This window comes from Ambystoma mexicanum, chromosome 12, assembly GCF_040938575.1.
Source record: "Ambystoma mexicanum isolate Mex_15411 chromosome 12, UKY_AmexF1_1, whole genome shotgun sequence".
Taxonomy (NCBI): Eukaryota; Metazoa; Chordata; class Amphibia; order Caudata; family Ambystomatidae; genus Ambystoma; species Ambystoma mexicanum.
This window is the reverse complement of record NC_090936.1, coordinates 87,520,824-87,532,866: the sequence shown is the minus strand read 5'-3', so window position 1 is coordinate 87,532,866 and position 12,043 is coordinate 87,520,824. Positions and strand designations below refer to the sequence as shown.

Here is a 12,043-nt window from a genome sequence, read left to right as displayed (position 1 = left end):
GAACCACTGTACGTGCCCTCACCGCCCCGGTGACAATATGCCGCTTCTTCGGGATAAACGACATTGGTATTCTCATGAGCTAAGTTATTTTCCATTATACCACTGCCGATCAGAATCGTTTTTTCGATGCCCAGGGTTGCCCCTTTGCCAGCACCTGGTTCCTTTTAGGTTCGCATGCTTACCCGCCAGCCGCGGGAGGTGGAGTAGCGAGGACTCTGGTGTTGTGGCCAAGCAAGCGCCCTTGGCAAGCCATGGTGTCCGTGCTTTCTCCAGGGTCAGCTAGGAGTGACCATGGCCTGGCCTCGACATGACCTTCCTCTGGATCCGTGCCCTACCCCAGCGCCATGGAGCAGCAGAGCTCTCTCTACATGCACTCTGGGACAACAACCGCCACCCCCCCCCCCCCCGGCACGATTCCTTTTTAAATAAACAGTTAAGTAAATGAAATGCCCCATTTAGGAATTACAGCACTCCACCTGTAAATCGTTTTTTTATCCACTATCTTCCAATCTGGCACTATAGGCTTTAGACGTGCACGTTACATGCCAAGTCAGAAAGAAAAGGCGCGTGGTGAAACAATGAAGCCACACAACCATTGCAATCTCTGTGCATGACTTGTAGGGTCTGATTTGCAAACGTGTTTAACAATTGCGCAATCTCATTGAAAAACGTTTGGAAATCCGGCTCGTAGTGTTTGTTATGCTAGCTTTCGTTCCTGAAATGCACATCTGGTAAAAATGCTTGCACCTTGACTGGAATCCAAACCCATACATAGTTGCAGTCATTCGACGTTAAATGAAATGAAACCCGACTGCAGCGAATGGGTCCGTGTTGCACGACGTGGTCTCCACTGCCTGCCTCCCCTGTCTGCTTTGGTTTGTGCGTGGGCGCGCTGTACCTCATCTGTACCCCTCTAGCTCGCTCTCTCTCTCTCTCGTTTCAGATGCCTCCCGAACCTGCAATACCTCAGCTTGGCCCACTGCAGGAAGTTCACAGACCGAGGACTACAGTACCTGGCGACGGGGGGCAAAGGCTGCCGCAAGCTCATCTACCTGGACCTGTCCGGCTGCACTCAGGTCAGGCGCCCGCGCTGCTCCCCTCACGACGCCGCGGCCAGAGAGACTGGGGCTGCGCGCAGTCTGCAGCCGACGAGCGAGCGAGCCCTGCAGCCCGCGCTCGGCCCAGGTTTTAAATTACATCGCCGCAGCTGCTTACACTTTGAGCGGGCAGGCCCCTCGGTATAGGCCTTGGCCCGCGTCCAGGGCACTGTCACATCTCTAAACACAGCATTACCAGCTCTTCCTCCTGGACCCGCACGCGCTCCCTTTGTGTGACTTATGTTAGCTACGCTTAACGCCCTGTACACACACCCCAAATTAACACGGTACCCTGAAAATGCTGTCCCAATAAGAGAGGGGACATTTACGTTTCAGGCGTTGTTCAAAGTATTTGCACACATGCCCTTACGTGTTTTTATTACTTTTAGATGTTATCGTCGTGATTCCTGTGAAGAACGTGTACACACCGGGTTGACTTTTGTCTGTTTGTCAGTTGGTTCGGATCCCTCCCATATCCTCCTCCCAGACTTTGTGTTATCTGAAATGTGGCGAGTGAATAAACTACTGAAGTGACTTTGTGGTTCAGTATATTTGACGTGTTGTATGTAGTTTCACCCACCTTTCTCAAAAGCGCAAGTGAAAAGACAGGGACCGTTTCTTGCATCCACAAGAGAGAGTGGCCAAAGATGACAGTTTACTTGGTTTATAAACATAGCTCTCGTCTATTCACCCGTGGCTTGTTTATTTTGATTCTATCGCATGCTTGCAAAGCAACGCACTGAAATAGATGCAAGATTATGCCTTCAGCTCTCTATGCATGAAACATTTCCATCCTAAATTCAGCAGACACTTGAGAGGGCTTAAGTGGACCCATACCCCGCCTCCAGTTCCAGTTACCAGGCGCAGTCTCCCCCACACTTCCCTAGGAGATGAGAATTCGGCACTAGCATGCTGAAGCTTTATACTAGCCCTGAGTGGGGCTTGTACATTGTGCCGGTAATTTGAGAAGTTGCCTCTGATACCCTTGCAGACCAGCATTCCCAGGGAGAGGGAGGGTGAAGGAAAAGGCACGGATGAGTTTTCCTGAACACACACACAGAACCATCCTCAGAGAGCGAGCGAGGCAGTGAAGTAGGGAAGCAAGTAGCCACTACATTAATTTGGCTGATTGAATATGAACCGTGACCAAAGCATGCCATAGTACTCAGACTATGTTTCCAAATGGAAGGAAATATAATTCATGGAACCCATCATAAAATCCACAGCAATCAAGATTTTCAAAGGGAAGTTGTGCGTCACATATTGATAAGAACATTCTAGCTCGGTTTGGCAGTCCCCAGAAGGAGGCAAGAAAAGTCCTCTCAATCCGTGCACCCAGGTGAACCAAGCAATAGAGTTAACTCACAGGCGAGGGTAGGGAACTACCACTCCATTGGTACCACTGGCACTTGCATGCAGCACTCTAACCATCCACACAACCACCTATGGCCAGAGAATAATATTCTATGCACAGACCTCCAAGAATAAAGGTGCCCATTCACGCCCAGGAGAAGCTATCCTGATGCAGTTTGTGTTTGGATAGATCCCTTTATATTTACATTGGCCTCTTTCTTTTGTAACTAGCCCCCAAATAAATGTGTTCCCAAACAAAGGTGATGAACTCAATACATGATCTTGGTGTACTACTTTGTCTCAGACATCTTCTGACAGGATATATCGCCTTTGGTTGTCCTTTATTAAGGCTATCACTAGCCACTACTAATCCAAGCTGTGTTCCAAAATTGTTAGTTTATGCATTTACATTACCAACTGGTTTCCCGGTGCTTACCAAGTGCAACCCTTCAGATAGATATGTTAAGTTATGTTAATTTGTATATGCACAAGTCACAATTGCAGTTGTCTACAGTACTGAGGCCGGCCTGGAAAGTGGCATATTGTGCTCTTTCAGGAGTATGGATGGGTAACTGTGATTGATTGTAAAACCTCTTACCAGTTCGCTTACCAGTTATATTCTGCAACTGTGGTACTGCCAATGAAGCCACAAGACCAGGGCACTGCCTTAGCACTGATCCTGCATCCCTTTTTTAGTGGGGGTTGCAGGTCCAGGTATACACTTCCTGGATGATACACACCCAGCTCGGGCCACATCTAACTGCATCACCACCCGGACTCCAAACTGGGTCAACATTTTCAACTACTGTCTCTTACGTGGCACCATTCCCACTCAATACAGCACAAATCTGACCCGGAAGAAACCATACCTCGAGACCACACGCCCGTGCACTATCGTCACATCACATTTCTGCCAGACCTTACAGGAATAATAGAACACTTTCTGACAAACCAACTCAAACAGCGCTTCACCACAAACAGCCTCAACCCATTTGAATCGGATTTCCGTCCGAGTCTCAGCATCAGAACTGCAATACTTCCTATCTTGGAGTATCTATACAACACCACTGACAAAGGACATACAGACCATTTTCCTCAACCTCTCTGCAGCTTCTGACACCATTGGCAATATCTTTTCAACTGGTTTACCTCCTTCCTCAATGACAGGACACACTTTGTCTGCATGCACCCCTATCAATCAGATCCCACCCCAGTCAAGTACAGGGTGCCACAAGGACCTTGCCCTCTCGCCTACCTTTTCAACCTGTATATTGAATCCCTTGGAAAAGCCCTTGGAAGCCACAACATCCGTGTTAGCAAAACTCAAGTGACACACAAATATACTTCCAATTCTCCTTCCCCTCTGAACCTGACTCCCTTAGAAAGTGTATCTCCATTGTCACCCCCTGGATGGCCACCCACGTCCTAAAACTGAACCCTTTCAAAACTGAATACCTCCTCATCTGTCCCCCCAGTCAGAAACCAAGCTCATCAAAGAACACACAATGTTCAATACACACATATCACTCTCACGCCAGTAACGTTGCTAGGCTACATCACCAACCCCCACTTATCCTTCAGAACCCACATAGCTTCAGTCACCAAATCATGCAACCTACAACTGCACCTCCTACGTAAGATAAGACACAACCTTCCAAATACTTCAGTAGTGCAGTCCAGACTCTAATTCTCCCCAAGGTAGACTATGGAAACGCAATCCTCACTGGACTCCCAAACGGGACACAGCAGCAAGACTCATTCTTCACTTACCCACATGCTCACACATCACCTCAGTTCTCTCCCACAACTCTACTGGCTCCCCCGTACCTTAGAGAATGGAGAAAATTATCCTTTTCAGAGATAAAAAATGCACTTATTTGATCAGATTTGGGGAAGACAATCTAAGAGTATCTTTATAAACTCCATATTTTCTGTATTATTGGTGATGGATGTGTACCCCTATTTGGTGATTCCTATGTTGTACATGTATGGTTTACAGTTGTTTGACTGTTGATGTTTGGATTTTATTGTTTGTTATGAATTAAATCTAATAAAAATGTAAATACAAAAAAAAACAATGCTTCATATACAAGGCCATCCACCTCAAAGCCCCATCGTGGCTTCAGAACAGACTGAAGCCCATCATCCACACAAACATACTAGACAAGCCAACCAAAACCTCCTACACATTCCGCTCTGCAAGCTAACATGCACACACAAACTGGCTCTCACCCATTCGGTAACCAGAGCTTAGAATGCTCTTCCACCTCAGATCCGCACCGCCCCTTCCATTATCACCTTATGCACAATTCTCAAAACGTACCTCTTTCTCTCCCAATCCACCTAGACCTCCTCCCCTGCTATCTTTTGTCTATCCTAATCTTCTAAAAACACTGTGCGTTATTTTTCACTTCCTTTCTTTGAAGTTTGTCAAGCACTCTGAGACCTTCAGGGTAGGGCAAGCCCTATCGTTTTTTCTATGTGCCCCAAAAATGGGCCCTTTCTCTGCTTTTTTAAATTTTGTGCTCTTTAATCAACTCTTTGATGCAGAATGTTATGTTTATTGTGTTTATATAGTGCTTTAAGCCAAGCGCTTTACATCATAACAACAAGGATACATTAAAAACAGTAGAAGCAATTACAAAATATGAATCAAACCAGGAATACAGTAAGTAGAACAATTTGCCAGAGAAGATAAAGGAGGGAGGAGGGGGTGGAGAAGGGGAAGGAAGTGGGAAACAGGAAGAGGAAGAGGAATAGGCTGAGGGTGAGAGAGGAGGAGAGGGGACTTAATAGGAACAGAGCAGGGAGAGAGGGGTAAGAAGAGGAGGGTAAAAGGGAGGAGAGAGGAAGGTGGAAGGAGGGGATAGGAGTGTCAGGGAGGGGAGTGGAGAAGAATAGATTTCAAGGAGACACGAAAGGAGGAAAAGGTTGGGATGGAACAGATAGAGAGAGGAAGGGAGTTACAGTGGCGGGGGGCTAGGAGCTGAAAGGAGCAAAAACGAGAGGAGGCGCATGGGGACAGGGGGACAGAGAGAAGGAAGAGATCGGCAGATCGGAGAGAGCGGGAGGGAGTGTAGAATGAGATGAGCGAGGAGAGATATGGGGGATCAAGATCGTGAAGAGATTTAAAGACATGACAGAGGCAGTGGAATTTAAGTTGGGAATGAAAGGAAAGCCAGCCAAGATGAGAGAGCGAGGAGGAGATGGAGTCATGAGGAGAGAGAAGACGGAGGATACGAATGGCAGAGTGGTAGAGGGATTTGGGGGGGGGCAAGATGGGAAGCAGGGAGTCCAAAGAGGAGAGAAGAGCAGTAGAAAAGACGAGAGAAGATGAGGGAGGAGATTCAAAGTTTAGTGGCATGGAAGGTGAGAGAGGAGCGGACTTTACGAATATTGAAAAGGTGGTAGCGTCATGCGCGGGAAGTAAGAGAAATATGGTGGGTGAAGGAGAGGGAGGAGTCAAAGTAAATTCCTAGATTACGAGCATGGGCAGAGAGAGGAAGATTAGAGGGGGAAAATTAATAAAAGGAGGGGGAGAAGGAGGAGGAGGAGTGTTGGAGGGGAAGAACAAGACTTCAGTCTTGTCTGTATTGAGAGGGAGAAAGTGGGATGACATCCATTTTTTAATGGTAGTAAGACAAGAAGAAAGATTCAAATGGAAGTCATGAGTGAAGGAAGAAAATGAGAGGAAAAGCTGGGTGTCATTGGCGTAGAAGTGGTGAGAAATACCGAAGAAAGAGATTATAGGGGCAAGAATGGAGGTGTAAAGAGAGAATAGAAAAAGGGCCAAGGACAGAGCCTTGGGGTACACCATAGTCCAAGGGAAGAGTGGAGGAGGTACGACCGCCCCAGGAGACGGTGGGAAAGGCAGGAGGAGAACCAGTCGAGGACAGAAACGTACCATTACTGCGACTACACTATGTCGCCTGGTACAATTCCCGTGCCTTCGCGCGGTAAAACAGTGCTGACCCCCATTACTGTGACTAAGGGAAGTGACCGTTGCGGGGGTATCCCTGGCTCCTATTAGTCGTGGTAGTGGGGGTCGTGGGTTGCAGGGGTGTCCCCCGCTTTCGTGAAATGGAGAGCGGGGGACAAGAACGTTTTTTTAAAGAAGAAAAAGGGATCCTACGGCGTCAGCGCTGACCCACGTAAGTGGGTGGGAACTGACGCTGCAGGGATCGAGGGACGTCGGCGGCACACTTCTGTTATGTAGCCAGGGAGGCAGCGGGGTAAGGGGATGCCAGCCACAGTGAACTATCTGATCACTGCACCACGCTGTAACGGTCGTCCACATTTTCGTTGGCGGAATTACAGGTGGTGCAGTCACCACATAGATTCCATTGACGCTGCTATTCACTTTCAAATGTGCTCTTTTTTAAATTAAACACTGCATTGAAGTGCTGTTACTAACAAAATGAGCCCCCCTTTGATTTGGTCTTTTCAAACAGAACAATGCCACTGTATTAAATTTGTTTCTTGGTACTGTGCATTATGCCCCGGCTTTGTGCTTACTTAGTGTTGCTGTTTTGCCGCAACCTGGAGATGTGCTGGTCCCACCTTTTTATATTGAAGCTGCCATCCTTTGTCTCAAGTCTCACTGCTGTAATCATCATCACCACCTCGCCCCAGTGCCTTTAGACCTCAGTGAACTGAGGTGGTTTGTGTCAGAGGTGAGGGACCAACAAAGAGCTCAAAATCAAACACAAGTTCATTTTCTCTTATCACATTGCTCATGTTCTGCACAGTTAGATTATTTGTTTGTACTTGCACCGTTATAATGATCCAGTCTAAAACTGATGGCTCAGCGGGTTGCAGTCAAATGCTAGATGAAGCTGCCATATTCCAATTATAGCTAGACGCTGAGGCTAATCGTGTGGAGGCTTCTTCACCCAAGACCTGAATGGAAGACAGTTCTTCTTTGAAGTTTGTGAGTTGAGCGGGAAGCTCTGAGTTACTCCTTAAGATTATCTTAATGTGCATTGTTAAGCAGGCCCCTCTCATATGAACTAATATATCCAGAAGGTATAAGAACTGTTGTGTATGGGGTGGAACATGTGTGTTTGGGATTTGGTTGTGGCATCATGTTTGATTTCTGTGTTGCTGTTTTAGTGCTTTTTGTTTGCAATTAAAGCATCCTCCAACCTTCCTCTATTGGATTATTTGTTGATGAAAGATTTTCCCTATAAATTGGTGGGATTGCTACGGGCAGTATAAGGTAAGACGATTGTCTGAATAACGGATTGCTGTGGAGGGTTGCCCGTAGATTTGGGGGAAGTAGGCAGATCAGGTGAAGAAAAGGACTGACAAAGTCAGAGTTGGTATAAAATTTAATTTGATTGCTATGTATTTTTTGTGCTTTATTTCTCTTTGCCTGAAAACAGTCTGGTTGGAACGAATTAGGAGGGAAGGGACCCTACCCTGTCGGTAATACACCCATGTCTCTTTACAAAAAAGTAAACAAAGAACGGCTGGCCCCCGTATTTACTGTAACGAAATGAAATGTAAAAACATCAAAGCACTTCACGACACGTAGAAAAATCATGATAATTAATATCATATGGAGATAAGATGGAAATCCGTGCACGAATGAGACTGTGTCATGAACTTCAGATCACGCCCCTTTTGGACCTCCTGGTCCTTGTCTCAACGGGGCTTACATTCCGTACTACTTCCAACATGGCCGTCCAGAGCTGAAGGCGGCGTGATCTATTTATAGACCACGCCTTCCGCCGCTCCGCGCGTCTCAATGCTATTGCAGAGTAGCCGAGACGTGTGTTCGTAGCTCGCGGTATTATTTCCTTTGTCCAAGTGCAATTACCCACTCCTGTCCCTTTCCCCCTTCCTGGTTCCGAGCATTTCTAGCCTTTCCAGTCTCCCGGATCCCTGGACTCCGCGATCCCGGATCTAAACCCAAGACACCGGCAAACATTGGATCCAGGTGAGAAGGGGGGGAACTCCTTGACAGTTTGAGACGCCACCCGATCGAATTTAAAAGCGAGATGGAAGCCGCCGTGCAGGACTTAATGCGACGCATGCAAGAATGATCAACCGAGGTTCAAAATCTTAAGGCGGAAAACGCGCTCAAACAATTGGTCTTATCCCGGGATTCTGCTACAAAGGAGGGTGTCCTGTTGGGCGGTATTGTTGACAAGTATGATGGTTCGGCAAAAACACTTTGCGGATTCCTGGATTCTTGCCTGGTCCACTTTACCTTTAAGCCCTATTATTTCTCGACTCCTAGGGCTAAGGTGGGTTTCATCATATCCCACCTTTCCGGCAACGCCTTAACTTGGGCAACACCCCTTGTTAACTCCGGTGATGCCCTCCTAGACGACTACGATGGGTTCATACCGGCCCTTAAAGGCATGTTTGACCGTCCAGAGCAGGTCTGTACTGCCCAAGAACGCTTGCTGGACTTTCAACAGGGCTCCCAAGATATGCTCACTTATGTGACCAGATTTAAACAGTTTGCTAAGGAAGCAGACTGGTCCTCTGAGGCTAGTTTTACCCTGTTTAGGAGAGCCCTAAATGATGAGAAAAAACATACTAACAAAAAAAAGGAACCGAGGAAATCATTCCAGGAAATTTTTGCGTAACATAAAAACGGTGAATGTAATTGTTAATAAAACAATCTCAAAAGAAACAAAGGGTGCATCAGACCCTCCGTTAAATGCTGCATCTAACAATCTGGACCTGATCGCAGATCCTACAATCAATTTATGTGGCACATCTGAGGACCTGCTAAACATGTCTGTATACGAAGAGGATTTTGCTGAGGACGTGGAGAAGGCTGCTGAGTTTGACACTCTACCGGCGAGCCCTCTCAATGTACACAAGCAGCCTGGCAATTCAACCGGTCTTTTGAGTGCTGCTTGTCCTCACATGACTAACCAGCCTGACACTGGAGTAAATCCATCTGGACATAATCTCACTCATCCACAAGCGCCAGCCTCGAAGTCCTCCAGAATTGTATCCCTAGGTGAAAAAATTGGTCAATCCACAACTCCCATAGACGACACGGACACCTGGTCGCAACCCTTCATGACTTTAGAGGAGAAACGCCGTAAAACGTGTGACCCACGCAACACTGGCCAATCCAAGATGGAAGATCCTGAGTCACTAGTTCCCTCTGCTCCTTGTGTCAACCTGTCATCCTCGGTAGCTGCTAAAAATGACTCATCTGGCTCTAATTCTAGGGGTATCCTGCCTAAGTTGCTGCAACCCAAGGCTACTGGGGGGTCGCAAAGAAACTTATCATTGAGTAAGCAAACAACAAACGAATGCCTCAAGAACAAATATTGGAAGAATGAGCCTACTTACCACCAAGTACTTCTAGAACGTATCGACTCTGCTGATGACTTGATAATGAATCGCCATAATGTGTTATGGCTTTGTCATCTAGTACCGAGCCTGCGAGCAATAGAATCTGGTGATCTAAAAATTGTAGAATTTCTTGAAGAAAGCAAAAATGATGCAGTTATTCTACATGTCCAGTCCAAATTGATAGCTGATACACTGCTCCAAGCCGGACCAGTTTTAATGTCGCTGGGCTTTGACATTTCCCTAGCCCCTACACGGATTCCAGAAGAAGCTCTGAATAAAGCTGCGATCTTGCTGGAGGTCGGAAGAGACCACAATAACCCATCTGATCGCTCTTGTGAGAGGGTCACTGAAGTTCCGCACTTAACATCCTTCCCTCCGGCACAGAATACCAGCAAGTCCGTGAACGAGACATCTAGCTTAAAAAACATCAAGATTACAATCTCAGGTGCCAGTCAAACACATCATACTGAAGTTTTGCAAGGGTCTGATATGCTGCCGGGGGGTCAAGAGAAGGAATGGGCGTGGATTGCTGAATCTTTAAATAATATCACGCCTCGCTAACGCCAGGTCCTCAAACACCCTTCCAGCAACAAAACCCTTACTCTGGGATCATGGAACACAAGGGGCTTCACTCATCTGTTTAATACCACCTGGGCCGATGACTTGGACCTTATTTGCCTACAGGAGACATGGCTACGTGAAAAACCCATTCTGGAAGGATTTGAAATTGCCTATATTCCAGCCTTCAAACAGACTAGAGGAAGACCAATGTCAGGCCTTCTGGTAGCCGTTAGGATTAATTCAGGTCTTCGGATCCTAAACTCAATTGTTATTTCTCCATTTATTCAAGTGACCACGGTCGGGGTGGGCAGCATGGTTGCTGATGCGACAACTAACATCTGCATCTTTAATCTGTACTGGAACCACGCGGCCAGTGGAACTACAAACTTCATAGATGAAGTCACCAAGGTGTTGGACGAGCAGATTGAAGCCTGCCCCCTAATTAACTTAATAGTCTGTGGAGACCTTAATATCGATTGTCTTGACCATCAGGACACACCAGGTCACAAGAAGACTGTCAACAATTTAGAATCTCAATTGGCAACTCAATGGTCTCTGGAAATGGAACTACGCGACTTGATGATATTGAATGGTCAAACGGTAGGCGATATTCCTGCTGCCCCCACGTGGAGAAGAGGCGACCTAAATTCAACCTTGGATTATATCATTGTCTCCAGTGGGATTCATACGAAAACATCCAGACTGTCCGTCCGATCAATGCAACACAGCGATCACGAGATGGTGGTACTGTCATTTGCGGCAACTGACATAAGACCTCAAGATCGCTGGGCCTTTCCAACTCGAACAGGAGTCGGTAGGATTCGCCTAAAACTAGACCACACTGAGACAGGTAATATCTTGAAAGGTCTCCAGATTTCCGAACTCACGGAATACAGCCACCTCCTAACACAATATCAAGAACGCAAAAATCACATGGCCAATAGTCTTTTTTTTCCAAAACATAAATTTGATCTTGAAGTGCAACAACGGAAACGTCTCCTACGTTGGCAGATAAGATCGACCCACAAACAAACATCTAGTGCTGCAAATGGGCTTATAAAAAATTTCAAACAAAGCTATAAGAACTGGCTTAAGTCCCATAAATCTATTATGCTACAGAATGATGCGGAGTTGATGCTATCAAAAATGAAGAGCTCTAACGCTGCTGATTATTGGAGACTGATAAAGGACAACTTTGCTCCTCAACATGCTCTCCAGGCAAACCTGGTCTCTGAGTCTGAGTGGGTATCTTTTTATACCAACCTCTTTTGTAACAATAATGAGTTCGCTGATTGGAGCCCACCAGCGCTGCCACTTTGGGACTTGACCTTTGATTATGAGGAAATATTGAGAGTCATTAGGAATTTACACAACTCTAGAGCCCCCGGTCCTGATGGCTTAACAAACTTTACGCTCAAGCTCCAACCTGAACTATGGACTACCTTTTGTGAGCTACTGTTCAAAAGAATCGTCAACAACCGCAAGACCCCTCTGTCTTGGAAATCAGCAGTGATCATACCTATCTTTAAAAAAGGCGATCGTTGGAATCCTAAGAACTACAGACCCATTGCACTTCTTGACGTACTGGGCAAGGTGTATGCCACTCTCCTTCAACAAAAACTGACTGAGTGGTCAACAAAATGCAATCAGATGGACCCTAGACAAACGGGATTCGTCAAAGGCTTGGGCTGCGGCATTAACCTATT

General features: G+C 46.5%; 2 protein-coding genes across 3 annotated transcripts in view; one reads left to right on the top strand and one right to left on the bottom strand.

Moving 5' to 3' along the window:
* LRRC17 (leucine rich repeat containing 17) overlaps positions 1 to 1,174 on the bottom strand; it is a 289,859-nt gene extending 288,685 nt beyond the window's left edge. The window contains exon 1 of the mRNA XM_069628060.1: positions 1,014 to 1,174. The gene's annotated coding sequence lies outside the window, so the exon portion shown is untranslated. The remainder of the gene's footprint in view (positions 1 to 1,013) is intronic.
* The window catches only part of FBXL13 (F-box and leucine rich repeat protein 13), a 2,326,763-nt gene that overhangs the window by 1,340,407 nt on the left and 974,313 nt on the right, over positions 1 to 12,043 (top strand). For both annotated transcript variants that reach the window (XM_069628059.1, XM_069628058.1), the window contains exon 12: positions 944 to 1,076. In XM_069628059.1, coding sequence (XP_069484160.1) covers positions 944 to 1,076 — 133 coding nt within the window. The remainder of the gene's footprint in view (positions 1 to 943; positions 1,077 to 12,043) is intronic.